Source organism: Nicotiana sylvestris, chromosome 4, assembly GCF_000393655.2.
Source record: "Nicotiana sylvestris chromosome 4, ASM39365v2, whole genome shotgun sequence".
In the NCBI taxonomy this organism is placed as follows: Eukaryota; Viridiplantae; Streptophyta; class Magnoliopsida; order Solanales; family Solanaceae; genus Nicotiana; species Nicotiana sylvestris.
In genome coordinates, this window is record NC_091060.1 from 9,453,436 (window position 1) to 9,479,272 (window position 25,837).

The following is a 25,837-nucleotide window of genomic DNA, read 5'->3' on the forward strand; positions in this document are numbered from 1 at the left end:
AAATCTGGGAATTGTGCTGAATTTCTATTTTACGGCCCTAAATGACAAAAAAAAAGGAACGGTCCCGGCAAAGCGATGACAATTGTTCATTAGCTAGGTCGTTTTTCATGGTCTCGCAAACTTTAGGCGATTCGAAGCCAATCACCCGAATTCATGCAGATGACGTGAACTATAGCACATGAAAATCTGAGAATCATGTTGAATTCCTGTTTATGGCCCTAAAATGCAAAAAATAAGGAACGGTAAGAAAGAAGCGATGACTATTGTTCATTAGATTGTTGTTGATGGTGCAACAAAATTTTAGGCGATTCGGAGCCGGTCGCCTGAATTCATGTAGATGGCATGGACTATAATACATGAAAATCTTGGAATCGTACTAAATTCATGTTTTATTGCCCTAAAACCCCAAAAAAACGAGGAACGGTCATGCCGAGCAATGACTATTGTTCATTAGGTCATTTTTATGGCCCCGCAAAATTTTAGGCGATGCAGATCTGATCACCCGAATTTATGCAAATGGCGTGGACAATAGCACACGAAAATCTAAGAATCGTGTTGAATTCTTGTTTCATGGCCCTAAAATGCCAAAAAACTCAGGAACGATCATGATGAATTGATAACTATTGTTCATTTGGTCGTTTTTAAGGTCTCGCAAAAATTTTAGACGATTCAGAGTTGGCCACCCGAATTTATGCAGATGATGTGGATTATAATGCAAGAAAATCTAGGAATCGTGCTTAATTCTTATTTTATAGTACTAAAATGACAAAAGCGAGGAGCAGTCATGACAAATCGATGACTATTCTTCATTAGGTTATTTTTTTGGTCCCACAAAATTTTAGGCGATTTGGAGTCGGTCGCTCGAACTCATGCAGATGGCGTGGAAGATAACACAAGAAAATCTAAGAATCGTGCTGAATTCCTGTTTTATGGTCCTAAAATTCCAAGAAAACAAGGAATGTTCATGGCGAAGCGATGACTATCATTCATTAGGTCGTTTTTATGGTCCTGCAGAATTTTAGACTATTCGGAGTCAGTTGCCTAAATTCATATAGATGGCATGGATCATAGCACATGAAACTGAGAGTCGAGCTGAATTCATGTTTTATGGTGTTAAAATGCCAAAAAAAATGAGGAACGGCCATAGCGAAGCGATGACTATTGTTCATCATGTCCTTTTTTACGGTCCTGCAAAATTTTAGGCTATTCGGAGCTAGTCGCTCGAATTAACGCAGATGGCGTGGACTATAGCACACGAAAAAATCTGGGAATCAAGGTGAATTCATGTTTTATGGCCCTAAAATGCCAAAAAAAACAACGAACAGTCATGGCGAAGTGATGACTATTGTTCATTAGGTCGTTTTTTATGGTCCTGCAAAAATTTAAGAAAACTCCAAAAAACGAGGAACGATCATGGCGAAGCGATGCCTATTGTTCATTAGATAATTTTTTATGGTCTCGTAAAATTTTAGGCAATTCATGCCGGTCACCCAAATTCATGCAGATGGTATGGAGTATGGACTATAACACATGAAAATCTAGGAATCGTGCTGAATTCTTATTTTATGGCCCTAAAATGTCCAGAGAAGATGAATGGTCATGATGAAGCAATGACTATTGTTCTTTAGGCCATTTTTTATAGTTCCGCAAAATTTTAGGCGATTCGGAGCCGGTCGCCCGAATTCAAACAGATGACGTGAACTATAGCACACAAAAATCTGAGAACTATGCTAAATTTTGATTTTATGGACCTTAAACTCCGAAAAACAAGGAACGGTCATGGGAAACGATGACTATTATTCACTAGGTCAATTTTGATGGTCAAGCAAAATTTTAGGCGATTCAGATTCGATCGCCCGAATTCGTGAAGATGGCATGGACTATAGCACACGAAAATATGAGAATCATGATGAATTCCTTTTTTATGGCCCTAAAATGCAAAAAGACGAGGAACGGTCATGGCAAAGCGATAACTATTGTTCATTATATCATTTTTTTTTAATAATTCCATAAAATTTTAGGTGATTCAGAGCCGATCGCCCAAATTCATGCAGATGGCATGGTATAGCACACGATAATCTAAAAATCGTGGTGAATTCCTATTTTATGGCCTTAAAATGTTAAAATGCTAAAAAAGAGGAAAGGTCATGACGAAGCGATGAATATTATTCATTAAGTCGTTTTTCATGGTCCCGCAAGATTATAAGTGATTCGGAACCGATCCCCCGAATTCATGCAGATGACATAGACTATAGTACACGAAAATCTAGGTATCGTGTTGAATACCTATTTTATGACCCTAAAATACCAAAAAACGAAAGAATGATCATGACGAAGCTATGATTACCAGGTCTCATGAATTTCAAAGGAAGAGACATTGGTACAATAAAAGAAATGATGGTACAGTTCTCACGAGTTTGTCAATTTGTATTATACATTAGAGAGGTTTCCTTGAATAATTTCAATCAGTTAAAAACGGAAAATTTTCAAACTTAACGACATTTTTTCTTGTAATAACTCTAAAGACTGAATAACTGATCGCGACAACATAAATTAAAAACGGTTATCGAATGCACTCGTCATCAAGTATTCTAATCTTGACAACACAGGAGATGATATATGCGTTAGCCACCATAAACTAAAATCCGTAGTCACGTGGAGGCACATGATTGACATCAAACATATAAAAAGCTGCATTTTTCTGATGATCTGATCCTATTTGATGAATAGCAGTAAATAAGTATTGAACCTGTGATCTCTTGGAATCAATGAAGAATGTTGTTGATCACAAATGAATAAAGTATCTGGACAAAACAAGAAAATACAAAACCATAAAAAGGTAGTAAATGCAGTTAAAACGTCAAAGCACAGGAGCCGACGAAAGCAAGCAGGGGAAGAAGGATCAACACCATGAGTTTCTTTTCCCTGCTGCACGTCTCAAAGTGGGGCAGGCCAGACTGCAAAACGATTTCAATGTTGTCACATAACTGCTCCCTGATCACAATTACCATAACTGATGAGCTACATGTAGAGTCCTTCACTATTTCAAGCCCTTATTGTTGCAGCTTTGTGCACCATAGTTTCCTTGTGGATTTGGTGACAACTCTTCTCAACAAGGTCAAGTAGCTTCTCCAAATTAAAAGCCCAGGAATTTAAAATGTCATTGCTGTCTTTGCCAGGTTGAAAACAGACTATACCCACAGGTCTGTCAATCTTTGCTACCAGTGCTTTTGATACAACCATTTCTGAAAGGTGCTTTTCAGCGTCCTGAGATGAGAGAACAAAAGATGAGTAAAATCAGAAGAATCATGTTATTAAGTAAAAGACACAATCTCATTGAATCAAGAATGAAGAAGGAACATGTAAACAATGTTCTAAATAACATTGAAGAAAGAAGCTGGGGCTCAGATGCGCACACAATTTGATCAAGAAGATCATACAGAACTTGATAACAGACATGCACACACAATTTGATCAAAGCCATGAAATAGTAACTTAGGCAGTATCATAGTTTTTACTTCCTAAACCACTCAAACTAACTAACTACACCAGCAGAATTAACTGCCAACGGTGTTTTTGGGTTACTATTGACATAAATACAAGGGTGGTCTCTAATTTGAGAGCTTGTAGTAGCTACTATGCTGATTCATGTCAATACTGTTTATTATTGTTAACTCAAAGATATTCTTTACCTTTTACATTTTACGTCTTGAAGGAGCACAATTAACGTGCTAACCATGAGTTGCAAAAGCTAGAGATGTATGCTACTACATACCGTTTTTTCAAGAAACAATGTTAGCGACATGTCGGAAAAGAAGATACGGTAACATGCTAGTTGTTGTTAGAATCCTTCTAAATAACAAATAGAAAGGCACCAACCTGAATAGTGATATGTAATAAATAACTGTTCTCTAAGGATGTGATATGTAATTTGGAAGAGTGAGTACCAACCTGAATAGAAAGGCACAATAAATCTGCTAATCTCTTCAAAGTTATCCTCGAGTAGTATTTTGAGACAACAAGAATGTTCTGCAAGGAAATAGTAATAGGAAAAATGAATCAATAGAAAGTTAGAAACTATAAAAAGAAGGAAAATGGAGATTTGCAGCATAGGGTAGTACATGTTCTATAACTCTCAGTCTGAGATCTTCAGCTGCCTTGTCACCCAAAGATCCACCTAGCATATTCTTTTCATTTTCAAACTCATCCTTGAAAGTATTCCATAATGATGTCCACTGAATGACTTCCATGGTAATTAATTGTTTCAGAAGCAGCCTACAACAGCAGAAGGATGGAAATTTATTGTCGACTTTCATATCGAAGTTACCCATAAGAGATGAGAATATTTTCCAACAATATCTCTAATTGAAATGCCAACTTCAAGGTTTATAAAAGACTGGAGGACGCTGCAAAGAGTATCACATGGTAAATTCATCCCAAGCCATTACTTAATATTTTCCTTTAATAGTTCTACTTGGAAGAATTGGTTTCAGAATCTATGTTAATTAAGATAAACACCTTGATCATTGAATTGCAATGATTTTTTTTTGAATTGATAACTTTTGTATATATTAATAACATCAGTACATAGGTTGTACTAAAAACCAAATTTACAAATAGGTGGTGAGTAGATGTGCTGGTGTGCAACCTAGCAAGATCCTAGTATGTCTACGATTGTCAATGTATCTTCTGTGTAATATTGTTTACACCAAAAACAAAAAAGAAGAATACAATTGAGTTTGATCTTCTGTACTGGGTTGCTTCTATCTTCAAAACAACTAGCATTCCTTTCCCTCCAAACCGTCCACCAAATACAAGCCGGGAGAGTCCTCCATCTATCTCTGTTAGTTGCTTCAGCACCAGCTTCTTCCCAACTATAAAGAACTTCATTAATCCTGCATGGCATTATCCATGAAATACCCCTAAGACTAATAAAGATTTTCCATAGTTGGTCTGTTATCTTGCAATGTAGAAATAAATGGCTAACAGTCTCAGCGTTTTCCCCACATAGGAAACATCTTGAACATAGAGAAATTCTTCTTTTTATGAGATTATCCTGGGTTTAATACAACCTCCTTTGCTAGTAGCCAAGAGAAACATGCTACCTTATATGGAATTTTTGTTCTCCATATATGCTTCCATGGCCAAGCATCTATCTGAAGATCATTTTGATTCAAAATCTTATATGCATCCTTCACCTGATAGACCCCTCCTCTATTGTGCCTCTGCCACCAAAGTGAATCCACCCCTTCCTGTAATCCTTTAAATGCTTCCAGCTCTTTGTAGAGGTCAGCTAATCTTGTTATCTCCCAGTCATTCAACTGTCTTCTAAGAGTGAGTTCTCATCCTTGATAACTCCACATATCAGCCATTGTCCTATGCTGGTTTTGTGCCAAACCAAATATATCAGGGTATCTTTCCTTTAGGCATCCATGTCCCAACCAATTATCGTTCCAGAATGATGTGTTCCTTCCATTGTTCACTCTTATGGAAGAGTGAATCTTCATTATAGGCCAAAGTTCTCTAATGGATTTCCACACACTAACTCCATATGATGTGCTGACTTTGTTTGACACCCAGTTATTTTCCTCACCGTACTTAGCTTTGATCACTTTGCTCCATAAAGTTTGAGGTTCTTGAGAATATTTCCATAGTTATTTCATTCTAAGAGCCTTGCTTTGATTCTTCAAATTTCTTATTCCTAAACCACCTTGTTTTTTGGCCATTATGAGGATCTTCCATTTAACTAAATGGAAAACCTTTGTCTCCTTATTCCCTTGCCAAAGGAAGGATCTTCGGAGTTTGTCCAGAGTCTCTGTATGATTCCGGCAGGGATTGGGAACAAAGACATCATGTAAGTAGGAAGTGAGTCTGATAATGAGTTAATTAAAACTAGCCTTCCCCCCATTGATAGGTATTGCGATTTCCATCTTGACAGCTTCTTCTCACACTTTTCAATAACTAAATTCCAGATCTCTTTGGATTTGGATCTTGCACCAAGAGGCATCCCAAGGTATACAATAGGTAGGGACCCTACTTCTCCTCCCATTATCTGTGTCAGTTGCTCCATGTTATTAACTTCATTAATGGGATAAATATGGCTCTTTCTCCAGTTGATGTGTAGTCTCAAAATTCCCTCGAATAAGACCAAGATAATCCTTAGAAACCTAAATTGCTCCTCTTCAGCATCACAGAAGACTAGAGTATCATCAGCATATTGAAGATGTGTAATCTCTAAACTGTTTGCCCCATTCCTGTGAACCTCGAAACCTTTAACCCATCCATTGACTTTGGCCGTTTTAATCATGTTGTGCAGTTCTTCCATGGCTATAATGAATAGAAAGGGAGATAAAGGATCACCTTGTCTTAGATCTCTGTGTGCATGGAAGAAACCTTCAGGAGATCCATTTATGAGAATGGAGAATGTAACAGTAGATGTGCAAAATTTCATCCAACTGATCCATTTCTGCCCAAAACCCATTTGTTCTAACAATTTCAATAGAAAGCTCCAGTTGACATGATCATAAGCCTTCTCAATATCTAGTTTGCATAGGATTTCGAGTTCTTTCTTTTTGATTCTTGAATCCACAGCTTCATTGGCAATCAACACTGCATCTATTATTTGTCTTCTTTTGATGAAAGCCATTTGTTGAGCATCTACTAGTTTTCCTACCACACTCTTAAGTCTTTCAGTCAAGACTTTTGAGAGCAGTTTGTAGAAACTCCCTATCAAACTGATTGACCTGAAATCTCTCAATTCTTTCGCACTTGTCTTCTTTGGAATCAAGGCTATGTATGTTGCATTGAAGCTTTTCTCAAACATCTCCTGGGAATGGAAGTTGTTGAAGGCCTCCATGATGTCGTGCTTCAGAATATCCCAGCACTTAATGAAAAAACCCATTGTGTATCATGACTTCTTGTTCCTCAAATTTACTCTGTAAAGACTCCTTCTCTGATTCAGAGATTTTGGAACTGTTTTCGAAATTGACTGTCGGTCTCCACTCTTCAGGTTCTGTGTATAACCCCTTGTAGAATTCAATGATCACATTTTTTATTCTGCCTGGCTCCTCTACTGCTTCATCTTGAATCATTAGTTGATCAATATTGTTGTTTCTCTTGTGTGCATTGGCAGTACGATGGAAAAACTTTGTATTCCTATCCCATTCTTTGAGCCACAGAGCTCTTGATTTCTGTCTCCATGCACTTTCTTCGTTCTTGAGGTGATCCTCAAACTCCATGAGGGTAGCTGCCTTCCTCACTGATTCCTCCTCTGTCAAAGCTCTTAATTATTGTGTTGCCTCAAAACCTGCCAATTGACTCAGCAATTTTGATTTTTGCAATCCCAGATTTCCTTTACAACTTCTGCTCCATTCTTTTAACTTGCCTTTGAGAGCTTTTAATTTGCAAGCTAAAATATAGTCTGGTCTTCCTGAAAATTCAAAAGATGTCCACTAGTTTCTAATTCTGTCATCAAAACCTTCCACGTTCAGCCACCAATTTTCAAACTTAAAGTATGATTTAGCTTGTTCCAAGGCACCACAGCATAAAGCCACTGGTGTGGTCAGAAATCAGCCTTTGTTGGAGAGTTTGCTTGATATTTCTGAAGCTTTCATCCCACTCTTCTGAAATGAGAAATCTATCAATTCTAGAAGCGGTTGTATGATTATCCCTTTTGAACCAAGTATAGTAGCCTCCTTCGAGTTGAAGATCTATCAACTCCATGTCTTCTATAAAATTTGAGAATTCCATCATCTCTCTGGACCTCCTCGAGCATTCCCGTTTTTCAGAAGGGTACCTTGTGACGTTAAAATCACCACAGACTACCAAAGGGCCTTCCCTCACTGCACCAATTTCTCTCCATACTGTTCTTTCTATTCTGCAATTCGGAGCATACACTCATGTTATATGACATAGAAAATTCTGTAAAAGTGCCTCGAACTTGCATGTCAAAGTGTATGCACCAGTCTGTAACACCTCTCCTTTCCATACTCTGCAATCCCATAGTAACAAAATCCCCCCTCTCGTGCCGTTAGCTTCTAAACATGCGTACATCACCCATCTCCCACCCTAAATTTTATTGACTATTTCCTTGATATCCCCCTCCACTTTTGTCTCATGCATACAAATAATGTCTGTCTTCCAATTCAGCACTTGACTTTTTATGATCTCCCTTTTCTTATTGTCATTTAATCCCCTTACATTCCATGAAATTAAATTGACCTTCATATTGCAATAATAGATAGATCTCTTCCCCTACTCCTTTTCCCATCACTCTTGAATTTGACATCAAAGGAGGTTAATCCTTTTAATTCCAGTGAGCCTTTGAACCTTTGTTTCTTCACCTCCATCTCTGTCTCCACTCTTCTAACTTGTCTGCAACTATCAATTTGCATTAGTAACTCCAATGCTTCTTCTTCATGGCCTTGAAAATCTACTCCAAAAAATTTCCCCAATTTGATCATATTTTGATGGACCCATAGTGTTGCATCCATCTCTTTATCCATTACTGGATTGGGTTGTTGTACTGATATAGGAGTAACCTCCTCGATTTACCAATCTTGGATAGAGTTGAAGTGCTTTAGCTGTTGTTGGTGCTTCAATGCATTTTCAACTTGATCCTCCCCCATCTTTTTGTTTATGGTATGCTCCCTTGCCTTCTGTCCCAATATTCCTATCTTTGCTTCACCTTCTGGCTGATCGCAACTCATATGTGTTGCCTGTGGCATAATTTCAAGGTTTGCAATGGGAATTGGATCCCCTAGGTTGGATTCTTTGACTTTCAAGTAAGAGGTACATCCCAGTTCCTCAATACAAGGCGTCAGTCTAATTTTATCAGTGGCCTCACACAAGAGATCATTAAAAATGACCTGTGCAGCCATATCAGACCCATTTGATTTCAGCTCATTATTCGCCGCATTCATGCTCAGATTTGTCGAACTTGGACCTTGCGTATGTTGCACACGTGCCTTTCCCTTATTATTATTTTGCAATATGGTGCATCCCACTTGGTCGCCCAGGTTTCTCTCTGCTCCAAAGCTGTGTGTGTTTTTCGACGACTTCAGCTTAAATCTTGCCTGTTTTTCAGCCCAGATTGGGATGAAAAATTTGGTCCCTTCCCTTTCAATCCCAATCTCATTAGGAATCTTTCTGCCATCACCAACAATTTGAATTCTAGCCCACTTAAGGTGATTTTTTAGATCAGTTTCTTCTTCAGTAGCTATCCATCCCCCACAGAGATCTCCTATTTCTTTGAAGATCTTTTGTGACCACAGATGTAAGGGAATCCCCATGGCTCTAATCCAGCATGTTTCCACAATTTGCGAGTTTGGAATGCATCCAGCAGTGTAGTTCCACCATTCCAGATGGAGCTAGAACTTTTTCCATCTCCAATCTCCTTGTAGAATCTGCTCAGCCATGTATCTGTTCGGAAACTCAAATAGAAACATGTTGCCAGTCATGTCATACACGTTGACTCCATAGGCTTTGTTCCATGAAGCAGTAGCACATCGCCTTATGTCTGCTAAAGTGGGTCTCTGAGTGATTTCTTTCCCAAAATACCCAATAATGCATCTTTTTAGTAAACCTGTGTCCTCCGCTCCTGAAGGATCCAAAACAGAGATATCTCCATTGTCTGTACTGACATTTGCCTCTCGAAGGGTATTGGATTGCCATTTACTCTCCTTAACTGCTTTGACATAAGGATAGTTGTCCACAGTGTTTCTGGGTGGTACTGTGGTATTCAACTTGAGGGCATGATAGATGAATCTTTCTATCTTAGCTGCTATGTCTTTCCAGCCTGCATTCAAGGCTAACTCTGGGATTATAATAACTGACCTCCCTTCTCCCTTTAGTGACAGAATACTCATATATCTTCCATGAGCATTAAATTTCCTAGTGCAAAAATGTCTTGTCATTTGGTCCTTATACTTCCATCTCTTCACTAAATTCTTTTGATCTGTCGAGGCTTCTTTAAGTACATAGCAAATCCATTCCATTGTCTTTCTACCCATGGATAAGCGTCTCATCATGTTGCGGCTTTTCTCCACCCATTAAAACCATATATCTTTGTTGGAGTTCCATCGGGTGATGTCGAAAGATTTGAATCTGACGTTGAAGTATATCCTGTTGTCTCCCATATTGTACTAACCAGCTGCTCAGGTTATGAAAATTATAGAGGGTGTTTGGTAATAATCACAGTGGGTGAATACTGATTCCGAAGGAGATGTTTGGCTCCGTTAAGAAGCTCCCCGTAATGGTATTCTGCAGACTTGAGAAGAAGAGAGAATGAAAAATGATTGAAAACTGGCTGATTCCGAAGGAGATGTTTGGCTCCATTGAGAAGCTCCCCATAATGGTATTCTGCAGACTTGAGAAGAAGAAGAGAGAATTTTGTTTGGCAACTGAATGAAAAATGATTGAAAACTGGTCGGAAAAAAGCTTCCCATTGCCGGAGAAAAGTAAAAGTGGTCGGAATCTAGAACTGCAAGGATGGGTGGGGTCGGAAAAGGGTGATGAAGAGGCTGTCCCGAAGAAAAAAGTTGAAAACTTGCCCGGAGTAGGCTCACGCGACGGTGCGTGGTTGAGTGCTCGTCGGTGCTTGGCCGCGCGTGGAAGATCCGTCGTCGGAGCTGTTTGCAGGGGTAGGCTCGCGTCACTAGTGGCTCTCCGATGGTGTTTGTATAAACTCAGAATTCCAGGTTCTCAGGCTCCTCGAGGAGTGTGCCTGAGAGCAAATTGAAAAGATTTATTGTACAGTATTTGTACTTTGTCCCTTGAATTGCAATGATTTTATTGATGCATTGTAAAGAATGAGTTCTAAAAGTTCATCAAGAGCAGCCTCGCCACTCAACTCATTGCCACACTATATACACTACATATATGGCTAATAAATCCAAAATCATTTTTGATTAAGAAAATCCCAAAGGATTACTTGATATTTTCTTTACAATTTTTAATTAAAAACATAAGTTCAGAAACTAAACATTGTTAATTCAGAAAAATGTTTGAATTATGATATACACCTTTGAAGTTTGTGAAAAAATGATGTTTCAATGAAGAAGCAGCCTCATAAAAGACCATGTTCTTGAAGTCCATCTCAAAGCAGCCTCACCATTCAACTTATTACAAACATATACATTAGAAGTTATATCAAACATGCAACCTATTACATTTGTATCTAAACATCTTTAATAAGGATTCAAGTTATTATGAAACTCATACCTAACTTGCATAAAGAGAACATAAGTTAAATCATGGGTCTCCTTCTCAATTCTATTACAAAGCACTTTATTACCGAAAGGTCCGTCGATACAAGAGTAGGGTATATTTTCCAGAGAGGTTGCTGAAGATGGTTGGCAAGTAGTGACAACCTCTTCCAGACGAATGAAAGCTAATTGTTTATCCTCAGCTCCATAAACATAAGAGTGCAAATTTCAATTTTAAAGAAAAACCTGAAATGAGGGATCTCTGAAAGATTCTTGTCCTCCAAAGTTGCGTTATGAAGACTTGACTGCATCGGATCATGAGGTGACAGCACCAAGTACCAGCAAATTTTCCTCAACACCTACATAATATAGAAGAGGAATTCAGCATGCTTGTGGGGCAACCAAGTATCATTATATATTTGCGTCCCTGCTTTTGAAGAAGTCCAGTGGCATTAATTCATTAAATCAAAAAGTTATTTTGCTTCGTTTTTGTCAAACATGATTCAAACATCTTGTTGTTCTTGCAATTATTCCTTCTTCCAACATTTTGAAAACAAAAAATGCAATAAGTCAAGCTCCTATTGACATACATTATCTCACCACTCTGAGTTGGAAATGCTTAAGATTTCAAAGATCATCATGTTCCCGTTAAGTTCTGAACTTATAGGATATATCCATCATACAGCACATTTTTCTCCTGACATACCAGCAATCCAAAACTACTTAATCACAAAGGGATGGACTTGAGCATGCTTATAATAGTGTTTTATTCTTTTCAATTTTTATTACTTATTACCATGTGATTTTCTTCCTCACAAATGAGAAGGATTTCTATTCTTTCTTCCTTAGATTAAAAGGAAAAAGACTACCTGCACAAGACTTTTCTCAACTCATTAGTATCTTAAAGAGCTGATACCAAAGGAAAAACTTTCACTTTCTTCTTTACAAAATTAATCCATTTCCCTGCACACACACACCCCCCCCCCCAAAAAAAATGCTCTATCGAGTAAATACTATAATATTCAACACCATCTTTTACTTGTGACACCAATGTTCTAATTGGAATTAGTTATTGTAAATGATGTTAACTGTTGCACGACGTTGATATTATAGATTAATTCACTAGTTAAGATCTCTTAGTCAGGAACGCAATCCTGAAAATGAAAACACCGCACATGCATTACGCCGTGTACTATAACTAGCATCCAAAAATATACATGAGCTAGACTTACTGGTATCCACCGTTCTGGGTCTTGCTTTACAGAAGGGATCTCATATATGGCCTTGTAACAGCGACATATCTCAAGGTAATCATTGCTATGAAAGTAATACCTGCAGCACGGGATAAAAGAATGTCTGACAAGTGACAAGTTTAAGACGAAACAAATGCAAAGCAAGGTTCCAGATGCAACAACTCCATCTCCCATTTTTATAGAAGTGTTTACAGTAATCTTATAGTACATAACTAAGTGAGTTCCTTCAGGCTCTAGAATCGACAAAACATATAAGTCAACGAAAATCAGGTGCAATCAAGTGCTGGCCACAGTGGGCATCACTCGAACGTAAAACTCTTCTATGAAGAGCATGGACTTAAGTCTATGATGCGACGCATGACTTGAGTGTCAATGGAATTTCCCAAATCAAATTCAGGTGCCTGAACTTTAAAAAAAGCATTATCTTAACTAGGTCACAATGGCAGATACAACAGCTTATACTATCCTCATGTAGTATAGTTCGCTCTTGGCCACTTTCTATCTTCTCACAATATAGTCAATCTTTCTCTGGATTCAGAGGTTTCCCTTCAGGTTAGCACGGATCAAGACTCTTAATTCCTTCAGATTCTGACAGGGAAGTGGTCCCCGCTCAAGCATGAAACTTCCACTAAGAGAATGATATGGCTAAGGGAATGATATGGTCTGCGATAAGAAGCATGACTTGAGTTTCAAAAGGATTCTCCCACTTCAAACCCGAGTAAGCAACTCAAGTGCCTGAACTGTAGTAAAGAGATTACATGATCTTAACTAGGCCATATAGGTAGATAGAACTGCTGAAGACCTCTATAGATTACCATTTCCATTAAGCATGTTACAACCATATGCAGCTTGTGCACAATCATGCGCATGCAAAGCAGCAAAATGGTGGGAGGGAGGGAGGGAGAAAGAGAGACCCTACTATAAATATTGTTTTAGCATTTGTAAAATAATCATTCGCCACTGCTAAAAAGGATGTTAGAGTCCACATAACAACTGTCTAGCATTCAAAAACCAATGACAAACTTTTTGGAGGGAAAAAGCGAGTACAGATGAAACTATAATTGACCTCCTAACAGCTAAGCATTCCGGTCCCAATGCAATCTTATGTTGAGTTCAATCAATGTTTCAACCAACCATGCTTCCATCCCAAACTAGCTGGGACCGGTACTGAGACATTTTTCAATCGGATCATTTCATTACTGGTATTGAAAGTCCATTCATTACAAAAACCAATCTCAAAATACAACAAAGGAGAACTATAGCTCAGATACAAAGATCTGGTATCAGGTAAGCGTGATATCACAAGCATGAATGTTATCTCTTTGGTGGAAAATCTAAAATTTTTGTGTACAAGCAGACTAAATAAGCATACTTTTATTAGTAGCACAGAACAGTTGATAACAGCAGTAAGTTCTACTCAGTATCATTGCCAAATGCCTGCCACCATAAGGAGGATTAACTAAAAGAAGCACAAGTAGCTCAAATTCATTTAAAAGACAAACCCAATAAGATGCAAAATGTGCACTACCAGAATGTTTCACGAGAATGCACATTTTAACCACATTCAATTGTAAAATGGACATGAACTTGAAAAGTAAGATAAAATAACTTGAGGTACAATCAGTGAAGAAGCATAATCCACAGACCTAATCATTAATTCATAGTAGATTCGCTTCAACTCTAACAGAGATGGAATATCTGGTGCAGGCTCTTCGACCACATTTTCACCTTCTTTTGGTTTCTTCTTTTCTTTGGAAGGATCAGCTTCAAACACTTTGGGATTGATCTTTCTAGAGAGTATTTGTGCACGAACATAATCTTTACGATCTAAACAGAGACGCACCTGCAGAGTTCAGCATTAGATAATTAGCCCAAGCCAGGCTTCGGTTTTCACTAGAAAGTAAAAGATTAGCAAGACATACTTGTTCAAGAATAAAAGCTATCTTCTCTGTTTTTGCCATTGCCCCAAAAGTTTCAACCTGTCAGTCAATACACCCAGAGATGGTTAACATTGCAAGTAAGTAATCCAAAAGGCTTCTTTCAGAAAGAAAAAGGGGACTCTTCTGTTCAGTTTAATACTGATTACTAGAAGCAAAAAGAGCTAGAAGTCACCGAGGAGAAGGTCAACAAATACTGACCGCCACTTCTTGCATCAAATCGGCAGCGTCATCTATGAGTTTTTGGTCTTCTTTAATCTTTGCAAGTTTCTTAATCAATCGTGCTCTCTCAATTTCAACATATATCTACATGCAAGATCAAAGTTCCTCAGTGAGAAAGAAGAAGGCTAACTGAAGTGTTCTATTTTTTTTATTTTTTTTTAAGAAAAAAACTTACCTTTCCTGCAGACACATTGTTCAGGGTCTTGATGAGTTCTATCTTAGTTTCAAGATCTGGTGTCTGGTCAATATATTGCATCGCTTGTTGGACCATAGCCTGTACTGCCTGCACAAGCCCAAAGAAACCACTATACAAAATCACCATGCAGTTTTAGTAGGAAAAACAAATCCATAAGATCATCCTACACACAATATGCCTTCACAATATTCTATTAACAGTTGATAGTTCTACACACAATATGTTATGTAAAGAAAAAGCCTACCTAGATAAGCACTTCCTAAAGCAATGGAATAGGAGCATATATTCAATTGTACCATGGTAGTAGCCAAGCACACCCCAAGCATCCAAATCCATATACATGTAGCCACATTACACATGAACTCATGCAGATGATGAGTGAATTATATAAAAGGAAGATCCTCTCTTCCTCCCACCAAATGCATATGACTTTTATTGATTATTTCTGAAGGTAAGTGAACAAACATTAGAAAGCACCAATAAGGTGCAACCCAAATTTTACTAAAGAAGTCTACATCGGAGACCATAATCACTGCATACCACAACCAATCCCTCTGCTATATCTTTGGGCACCATGGAAAAGATAGCTTCGAAATTCTAGAGGATTAATTGAGTCACGTGAAGATGCAGAATCAAAAAGAACTCATTCATTCGTCTTATTTATTATTATTTATATGAATAACTTATTTATTATATATATTTATATATTAATATTAATTAATATGCTAGAAAAATTAATATTAGCGATGGGGTCTTACTAACACTTCATAAAATCTTATATTTCCATAGTATGGTCTCCCAAATTGTATTTTCCATATTTTGTATTCTATTCATAGTTTATGTTTCTCTGTCTCACTGCTGCTTTATTGAGCTTCAATTCGTTTCCGCTTGGTGTCTTTGCTCTAAATTCACTCATAAGAGTTTCTTCATTCATGACACATTCCAATTCAACCATACTAATGAATGAAACTAAACTCATACAAAATTTCAACACGAAATATTACCTAAAAACACCAAGGATACAAACAAAATCCATCAAACCATCTAGCACAATAAATTGATTAGCTTCGAAGTTTAAAAAGAGACAGAATAAACAGGTGCTTTCATTATACTAATCATCAAAAGTTTTTTTTTTTTTTCATAAACTCCGAGCACAGTGAATCAACATTATATAAATTAGAAGGAAGAGAGTAAAAATTTACCTGTTTCAATTGACCACGACGCTTAGACAAGAGAACAATCTGCTCATTAAGTATTGTCCAAGCACGAGCTTCGAAACAAAGCTGAAGAATATCGGTGGCCGCTTTCCTCGTACCCGCAACATCGCCAGCTTGCCTCATTTGCTTCTCTACATTCAACAGTGCCTCTATTTGCGCTTCCAATTTCCCATCACCTTCCTGAAAATTGAGCAATAAAATTACATTCAATGTGACGAAATAAGATCTGAAATTGAGGAATTTAAGTGTAGAATAGTGAATTACCATTTTTGAATTCGAGTTCGGGAACTTGATTGAGATCGTTGCGGAACCCTAAGAGAGAGAGAAGGAAAGTATCCAGTGTTGAAGACGGTCTATTTTACTCTTTTGAGTCCTTATGCTACTTTTTCTTTGTTTTAGTATCTTTTTCTCTTTTCTTTCAATCTCGTTTTCTTGTAGAAGGGGGCTAGGATGTAATGTTTTTTTAATTAAAATCTCAAAAAAAATTATTTTATCTTGTTGACACAAGTTTCTAAAATCAGCTTATTTTGAGAAGGAATTTATCAAAAATACTTTTTAAGAAAGTATTTTTGGTGATAAGCAATTTGTGCTTAACTAATTAATTTGAAAAATATTTTTGAGCAGTAATTAGGTTTGCCAAGCTTTTAAAAACTACTTCTAAATGTATTTTTCTCAAAAGTACTTCTCTGAAAAGTATTTTTGGAGATAAGCTACTTTTTTCTGCTTCTACTTCTCCTCAAAAGTTATTATTGAGAGAATTTGTTTATGTTTGACAAGCGAAAATTATGAATTAAAATTCACTTGTCAAACAAAGAGAATTTTCACACATTTGTGTTAGTGGTATGAAGCACAAATTTTTTTATTTTTTTTAAAGAAAATAATATTATAGAGACTTTTTTCAATAACGTGCAAATCATTTGCGGCGTCTAATTATCAAATATAGATATTTATATAGTTTTTAACAATGGTGGAACAAGATCAGTTTGCCTAACACAATTAATCCATGGAATACTTGTTACTTTCTATCCACATAAATATTTGATAACTCTACTTACTCTATTGATGTATTCCGAATAATTCGCACAAAGTGCCATACTTGTATTACTTAAATCAGACACAAGTCTAACACGATCGAAGAGTTTATATGTAATTTGAGTTTGCAATGCATTTCCTTACTAAAAGGCTTTAAAAAATACAGTTAAAACTCTATAATAGACTTGTTTGTTCCGATATTTTTTTATTGTTATAGTGAACTATTGTTATAAAGAACATATATTATAACATAATATGAAGTATGAACAATTGATTCCAAATAAAATTTGTCCGTTATAATAAAGTGTTGTTATAAAAAATGACTGTTATACAAAGATTTGACTGTACCCAAGACAATAAACTATAAACAAATACCCAGGACAATAACTTAATAATGTCTTTTTTCCTTTTTGGCAATTGAAAGAAGTCATGCTCCACTTGGACAGATTTAATGTGCAAAAGAATCTTATTCTTTCCCACTTCCCCTCCTACTTCTCCTTTCTCTTTTTCTTTCCTAGTTGCCAAACAATATACTAATGTTATACAAAAATCGACTCTATTCTCTTTAATACTTTTCCATCATTCACAAGTTTAGCTAAGAAAACAGTGTATAATACTAATTTTTATCATTTTCTCTGAGCAAAAGTGTAATTTATATCCCCCTTCATCAATAATATTTGGCTTGAAGCAGGCCACACATCATCAATTTGTGACATTAAAAGGCAGAGCCAGTGCTAAATTTCACAATATAACACACATAGTAAGGAAAGCCTTGGCGTAACTGGTAAAATTGTTGTCATGTGATCAGGAGCTCACGGGTTCGAGCCGTGGAAACAATCTCTTGCAGAAATGCTGGGTAAGGTTGCATAAATAGACCCTTGTGGTCCGGCCTTTTTCCGGACCCTATGCGGGAGCTTAGTGCACCAGGCTGCCCTTTTAACCCATATAGGAAGAAGGGTAACAGGAAAAGAATGATTACATGTATACGTTTTCAAATGCCTTTGACATATCTTCCTAGTTCTTTCAGCAAATAATAACCAGCAAAAATATTATCAAAGTCAACAGATTATCTGTGTTTTGTGCTGTTCTGTGCCTGGTCTCGTCCACGAAAAGAGGTTGAGCAAGAATGTTACCCGGAAAGAGCACTCGAGATGCATTTTGATGGCTAGACACCTTAATGTATCATATTTCAAATCTTGGAACTGACTGCAAAATCAAGATGTTATTATCGGTTCAGTTACCATCACTTCAGCTTCACCAGCCAGAATGGCGACTCTCTGATCTGGACGAAAACTGTGACTCCAGACCAAATCCAAAGTCAAGCTCAGAACGACTTATGGGTGACCTGTCGCTTCCTCTACCTCGAATATCTCCAATATCTTGAGAGTTACGTCGTTGGGATATCTTCATGAGATCATCTCCAATCTCAAGATCTTCTTCTACCTTGACTCTTCTATCCCCATCAGAGGTATCAACTTCCGTTACTTGAATGTTTCCTACCTTGCTAGACTTTAATGCCTCTTCATGCACATATCCGCGGAAATTGTTTTTCGAAGGTTCAATCCTTGAGCAGAATACTTCAAGAAAATTGTTCGTGCAACCTCGGTCATACACATTGATCCTGTTATCTCCTCTTAGTCCTCTATGACGAAAGTTCTCATATGTGGTCTATAGAAAAACAAATCAAAATCACGAATAGGAAAAAAAAAAAAAAAAAAGCACATTGATATGAAATTCATTTTCTGATCTGTATTCGACAGCCTCGTAATTTTTATCTTATGAAAAGTTAATTCTTGTTGTAAACTAAAGCACATCAGAATTAAATTATATATTGACATAGAGGTGTAAAAGACTAACCTGATTTCGACATATGAGATACAAATGGAAGCCAGTGAGACCTCCAACAAACCACAGCGAAACAAAACAATACGCCATCAGTGCCACTGACGCAGGCGATACTTTAATAGCCTTCCAAATAGTTCCATAATCATCCACAAGGAGCTTAAGATATAACGCCGACATGGAAAAGACATAAACACAGAGGAGAGCAGTTGACGAAACAAATAGGAAGAAGCAACGATAGTTGCGCTGTACACCAAAAAAGAAACAAACGAGTCTCAAGAGGCAGTGAAAGAGCAGCTAAACGTAGAAAGTTGAAGTTCTTTCTCATAGACCTTTCATTTACAAGCACATAAGCAACTGATACAAAGCAAACAGGGAACGCGTACTGCTTTTTTCTCCTTAAGAAACCATAAAGTAGTCATAAAAAGAGTTGTAGAGAAGGAAGATCCATTACCTTTCCAATGCATTGACCCACCCAAGGGCAGTGATGATCAAACCGCTCCACACAGTTATCACATACTGAGCAATGAGAGCATCTTGGTGGACGATACAACATGCATGTTTCACAATATTTAACTTTCACGGGCAGACCATTGACTAGGATTTGTTTGGTGCGAGGCAAAGGTTTCCCACCAGCTTCATTGGAAGCTGAAGAATCATAACCTAACACTTCCTCTGGAGGATGAGAATTACGTGGAACAACGCCAGGATCCTTAGTTGATGTTGCAAATAGAAGCAAGAAGACCTATCACAAGCAGCACGATATCAAGACTATGAAGTACTAATAAAACAACAGAAGAAAGCACGATGGTACTAGGGGACTGCAGCTACAAATGTACTAACTAAAAGCTTAAGCTTTTAGATGAGATGTCACACGGTTCAACATGGTATCGGAGTAGGCAAGAGATTTTTTGTTAAATCTCACCCCACCACCTAAAAAAAAACAAAGAGAAATATTTCCAAATGTTTGGTCCATGAAAAAGAATCAGGCTCAGACATGAGGGGGCGTGTTTAGATATAATACAATTAAGTAATTTAAAGTGTGATGGTCACAAGTTTAACAGTATCTGCTAGCAGAAAGTAAGAAGGAAATGAAGTATTTAGCCGAACTCTGCCCCACAAACGATAGAATATTACAGGCCCAATAAAGGGAAGTGAACTAACATAGATTGTGAAGACAATTGCTAAGACCATAATTGCATATCCTGTACTTCCTGTTGAGAATTCGTGAACAAGATTTCTTGCAACAAATACGCAAAATGTAACAACAGGGACAAGGATAAGCGTAAAGGTGACGATCAGTGACTTAGCATCTGGTCCGAATATCAGCCTCCCATCAAATAAGAATTTCTGCAGATTATAAACATTACCCAAAAACAAAAGTTAAATGCCAACACAACATCAGAGAAGAATAAATCCTATATTGGCATCTCATGCCAAATAATAACATCAACAAACTAGTGATTGCCAAGTGAAGCATTGGTGAAGCCGACTGCCTTAAGTTTTACTTTGTGTTTGTTGTTTCTAGTTTTAGTTCTTTTGACTTCAAAACCACACCCATTCAATATTCAAATAAAGTCAAGGTTAACATAATTTCGGTAACTGATACCTAGTCAAGGTTACCATGTGCGATTGCAGTTCACCTATGCGTAGAAAATCCACAACAGTGTCAAATCGTTCACCTAAAACAATAAACCTAAATAACTAACTGAAACTATAGCATTACTACTAATACATCATCATCCCATCAACAAGCAAGAAACAATATGTAAGACGCCGAAATCCTCAAGCTCAAACATGTGATAAACCAATACAACTAATCCAGCAATCCAAAAGACCAAACTTTCATATCTTGTCCAAGACCGGTGATTAAAGCGAAAAAACCCCAGATCAAATTCCGCTTAAGTACACCAAATTATAGACTTTAAGCACAATATAAGGACAACTAATTAACAATACCCTTCAGAAACCATTAGCTTACCAAACAATATTAAAGGATACATGACCCTTAAGTTCAAACAAATAATCAACTAATACAACTAAATTCAGCAACCCAACAAGACAAAATCTTTTTACTTGTTGAAAAAAGGCAAGTAAAGCAACAAAAATCCAGATTAAATTCCTCCAAAGTAGATAAAAATGCATACAAAATTTATGCACACCAAATACTCATATCCCTAAAAAGCCATTAGCTACGAAAACAAAATCAAAGTATACTCTCCAATTTGTATAATCTTAAGCTCAAAAGAAATAATGAACTAATACAACTCAACCCAGCACTCAAATGCCTAAACTTTGGTCGGCAAAGTTACCCTATAGCGGGTAGACAAAGGCGGAGCTAGAATTTGAAGTTTATGAGTTCAAATTGTAGTTTGTTTAAGTTACTGGTGTCTAAATTAATTAATTAGTACATATTTAATGGATTTCCTAAGACAAATATGGGATTTGAACCAAAGCTATTGGGTTCTACCGAAACCGTATTCCACATGCTAGATCCGCCCCTGCTGGTAGGAGATGGCATGTATGTGATGCAATAGTGGAGAAACGTGCAAGCTGGCCCAGAATTATAAAAAAAAACAAAAAACAAAGTACAACTCAAACCAGCAAACCCCAACAAGCAAAATCTTCTTTCTTGTTGAAGACAAGCAAGTAAAGCAACAAAAATCCAGATCAAGTTCCACAAAGTAAAACCAAACCATTGAGTTTTAACACAATATAAGCACACACAATTAGTCATATTTTTAGAAAAGAATGAGCTTAATTAGAAAGAAAATGAAAGAATACACTACACAACAGTTTGCATATTGTAATGTATAACATAAATATATGGACTAGAAAGAAACTTACATTGTTCCCTTTCCAAGACTGGTACACTCTCTCGGGTTTGGCCATGAAATAATGATTCTTGTTTTGGTCACTTTACTAAAACTGGAAGAAGAATAGAAGAAGGGGGGAAAAATGAACAGAATTTGGAATTCTTGTTTTCATTTTTATTTTATTTTATTTTATTTTTTGTTGTTTCATTCTTCTTTTTTACTTTTTTGCATACAAATTCGTGTCAAAATGGCGGTCTGTGGTTTAAAATGCGGTGGATTTAATCATGGTTATATGGCTTTTTCCTTTCTCTTTTTTCTTTTCTTTATTTCTTTGCTTTTCACTGTCGGCCCTTCTTTTTCTTATGCTTTTTCTTTTGTTTTTCTTAATCTAATGACTAATGGGCGAACCTTAGTTCTTTTTCCTAAAGAACGAATATCGCATCTAAAGAACTAACTACGTAATTCTTTTAATAAAAACTACGCAAATTTTTTAATACAAATATACATGTTTCTATATAATATAAAATTCATAACGTATTAGCTTTATCCTTGTAAAAAATACTCCCTCCGATATATAATAACTAACTTTTAGCTTTTGGCACACTCTCTAAGAAAATACTAATTCCTAGAAAAAAATTGACTAAATTACCCTTAATTAAAATTTGCATATCGATAACTGACGCATTCGAATATATATATAAGGGCAATTAATGAAAAAATAAAATTAATTTTTTCTTAATTATATAAAAAAATACTTATTTCTGATAAAAATAAAAAGGACAAAAAATCACTTAGTATGAACCAGAGGAAATAATACTTACTTAAATGTTCGAGAATGAATCATAAGAAAATTGTTGACACCCTTAATATAATGTTATTAGTTACATTTTGAGAAAATAAGCTTTGTTTCTCAACAAGTTCGTCCCTTAGTAATGAGCATCTCATTGTGTAATGATCCAATCGGTCGTTTTGAGAGTTGTAGTCCCGTTTTTCCATTTACTAATCATTTTGTGCTTTACAGTTATTTTATGACCTACCGGGTTAGTTGGTTCGGGTCCGAAAGGATTTCATAGTGAATTGAGACACTTAATCTCATAATGGAAAGGGAAAAGTTGACCGGATGTTAACTTATGTGTAAACGACCTCAAATTTGAGTTTTCATGGTTCCGTTAGCTTCGTTAGGTATTTTGGACTTAGGAGCGAGTCCGGATTGTAATTTGAAGGTTCGTAGTAGAATTAGGCTTTAAATGGCGAAAGTTGGAATTTTGGAAAGTTTGACCGGGGTCGGATTCCAATTTCGGAAGTTGGAGTAGGTATGTGGTGTCATTTGTGGCTTGTGTGGAAAATTTGAGGTTAATCGAACGTGATGTGATAGATTTCGGCGTCATTTGTAGAATTTGAAAATTTTAAAGTTCACTAGACTTGAATTGGAGTGTGATTCATGTTTTTGATGACGTGTTGGTATGTTTGGTTGAGGTCCTGAGGGCCTCGGGTTGATTTCGAGTGGTTAACGGACTTGGAATTGATTTAAGAGGCACCTGAAGTTGGTTTCTGCTGGTGTGATCGCACCTGCGAGGGTCTTGGCCACAGGTGCGATGCCGCAGGTGCGGCAGGTGGACCGCAGAAGCGGAGTTGAAGGGAGTCGCAGAGACCGCATGCGATGGGTTTTTCGCACCTGCGATGGCGCAGATGCGGTAAGGGTGTCGCAGAAGCAGAGACAGCTGGAATTAGTGACTTCCGCAGAAGAAGAGTTTTCACCACAAAAACGGGACCGTAGAAGCGGATTTTGGGACCGCATGTGCGATATAACTGGGCAGAACATATAAATGTTAGGGCTCGCGATTTTGGCTTCATTTTAATATTTTGAACTCGGAATTGGGCGATTATTTAGAGATATTTCAAAGGAATTCTTGAGGTAAGTCACTTGTGGTTAAATTTCTTCAATAATTATGTTTATATATTGATTTTCCCACCTAGTAGGTATGTTTTTGGGATGTAATTTAGGAGTTTAAGTCTAGGAAATTAGAGAGTGTAATTTGGGAATTTGGGTGACGAATTAGTGTTGGATTTTGATATAAATTGTATGGTTGGACTAGTGGTTGGATGGGCCTTCGATTTTTGTGAGTTTTGTTGGATTCCGGTCGTGGACTCGGGAGGCCGGTTTGAACCATTTTCGGATTATTGAGTTATAACTTCGTAATTTCTTATAGAATTGATTCCTTAGCCCGTATTGATTGTATTGTATTGTTCCTGGCTAGATTCGAGACGTTTGGAGGCCTATTTGCGATGGGTGTTGAGTATTGAGTGACTGTGAGGAATGAGTGATGGACTGAGTGACTATTGCTCTGAGAGGTTGATTTGATTTCATTGTTGTTGCACACAGTTGCCATTTATCACTAATTTGAAACTTCTGAGAGATATTATATCCGATTTTTAGTTAAACTTAGCATGTATAAACTGATTTGACTTAAATGGCCGGATTTGAAAGCATGTCTACTTTCTTTGTTGAGAACACTGAAATTGAACTGTAACTGTGTAGCTCGTCACTATCTTCAGCTTTTTATTTAGTCTTGTTACTTACTGAGTTGGTTGTACTCACATTACACCCTGAACTTCGTGTGTAGATCCAGGTGTTTCCGGATACGGCGGGTGTTGATATCGTGCTCAACTGATCTTTGGAGATTACGAGGTAGCTACCCCGCGTTCGCAATCCTTGTTTCTCCTTCCTTATCTTTCCTTTTTATTGTATTTAGATCCAGACCTTTGTGGTCATTACTTTTATAGGTTGGTGATGTATAGATGCTCATGAGCTCAGTGACACCCCGATTTGGGAGTTATGTTCCGCATTTGTGTTTTGGGTTTTACCCCGTTTATGAAAATTTAGTCATTTAGAACTACTTTTATTCATTTTCTATTAAATATTGGAAATGTCAGCTGGCCTAGTACCATGATAGGCGTCATCATAACAAATTAAGATTTGGATCGTGACAAGTTAATAAAATAATATTAGAGCAATTACATCTAATCGTTTAGCCGCTCTTTCTGAGAGACAAAAAAGTATTCACTATGGTAACTTGATAAGGCTAGAGTAAATTAAATGGTGGAAAACTAAGGTACAATCAAGCGATCAACCAGTGTTTCAAAAGGCGAGGGCGTGAGGCGGGGCATTTTACTTAATACAGGGTGCGGCGAAATCCTCGAGGCATGGGGCGTAAGCCCTACGGATCTTTAATTTTTTAAATTTATGAATTAATAATATAGCATTATAACACAATAAAATATAAAAGATACATTAAAAGTTCAAGAAAACTAAAAAGAACTAAAGAAATTCATATAAAATAAAATATTTAACATGTTTTACAAGTATAAACAATACAATACTGTTAAAGTTACTATGAAATATAAATTAACTCCAGCCTCTTAATTTTTAAACAATTAAAAATTATAATTTCTTAAAAAATATTATCAAGCTACATATTTTACCTCTTTAAAAGTAAATACATAAAAAAAAATCAACATTGTAATTTAAAATATTACTCCTTCATGAATAAATATAAAATTATTTTTAAATAGTAAAATAACAAATTTATGATAATTTTGAGAGACATAAAACTAAGACATGAAGATCTATCAAGTAAAGATATAAATTTTGGTTATCCATTTTTAGAAGAAATATTCAAATGATATTCACCCTCAAGATGTTCTCAATTAGTAAGTGTGCAATAATATATTTCGTTATTTGAGTTATTCACAATTTTTATATTTCTATAGATAAAAAGAACTTTAGTCATTCATTTGTTAAAGAATTTTCGGAGCAAACAGTGCAATTAGTGAATTCAACCCATAATTTGCATAGGAACTGTAGGGTGAGTCCTGAGCGTTGAGCGTTAGGTGTGTTTAGGGTGCACCGTTGGACGCTTGGGAGCGTAAGCCTCAGAAAACTAAGTCCTACACATAAGTCTCAAGGCGTTTTGATAGTGCCCCACCCCGGGGCGAGCCCCGAGGCGAGTCCTAGAAAAGCCTTTTAAAACAGTGTGATCAACTACAACATTTTTTTTTTTGTATATTCACATTTTGCTTTTGGCAATAGGAAAGTATAGTCAAACAATATCAGTGGC

General features: G+C 36.7%; 2 protein-coding genes across 2 annotated transcripts; both read right to left on the bottom strand.

Moving 5' to 3' along the window:
- Positions 1-2,737: 2,737 nt before the first annotated feature.
- On the bottom strand, positions 2,738-16,429 carry LOC104225999 (26S proteasome non-ATPase regulatory subunit 12 homolog A-like). The gene is made up of 11 exons (XM_009777885.2): positions 16,294-16,429; positions 16,015-16,209; positions 14,792-14,899; positions 14,596-14,700; positions 14,380-14,436; positions 14,104-14,300; positions 12,437-12,536; positions 11,451-11,563; positions 4,122-4,275; positions 3,952-4,029; positions 2,738-3,267 (listed from the first exon to the last, which is right to left on the bottom strand). The coding sequence occupies exons 1-11, from the start codon at positions 16,294-16,296 to the stop codon at positions 3,046-3,048; spliced, it is 1,332 nt and encodes a 443-aa protein (XP_009776187.1). The 5' UTR covers positions 16,297-16,429; the 3' UTR covers positions 2,738-3,045.
- Positions 16,430-17,672: 1,243 nt separating this feature from the next.
- On the bottom strand, positions 17,673-21,895 carry LOC104225997 (protein S-acyltransferase 8-like). Its single transcript, XM_009777883.2, has 5 exons — positions 21,751-21,895; positions 20,068-20,253; positions 19,358-19,648; positions 18,919-19,149; positions 17,673-18,729 (listed from the first exon to the last, which is right to left on the bottom strand). The coding sequence occupies exons 1-5, from the start codon at positions 21,793-21,795 to the stop codon at positions 18,316-18,318; spliced, it is 1,167 nt and encodes a 388-aa protein (XP_009776185.1). The 5' UTR covers positions 21,796-21,895; the 3' UTR covers positions 17,673-18,315.
- Between the last annotated feature and the right edge of the window lie 3,942 nt (positions 21,896-25,837).

Coding starts and splice junctions, on each gene's coding strand:
- LOC104225999 (XM_009777885.2), bottom strand. Junction 14,701..14,791: donor ACAATGTGTCTGCAGGAAAG/GTAAGTTTTTTT, acceptor TCTTGCATGTAG/ATATATGTTGAAATTGAGAG. Junction 12,537..14,103: donor TACTATGAATTAATGATTAG/GTCTGTGGATTA, acceptor CCCGTGCTGCAG/GTATTACTTTCATAGCAATG.
- LOC104225997 (XM_009777883.2), bottom strand. CDS start 21,795: ATGGCCAAACCCGAGAGAGTGTACCAGTCTTGGAAAGGGAACAAT. Junction 20,254..21,750: donor AGTCTTGGAAAGGGAACAAT/GTAAGTTTCTTT, acceptor TATAATCTGCAG/AAATTCTTATTTGATGGGAG. Junction 19,150..19,357: donor TGGGTCAATGCATTGGAAAG/GTAATGGATCTT, acceptor TTTGGTGTACAG/CGCAACTATCGTTGCTTCTT.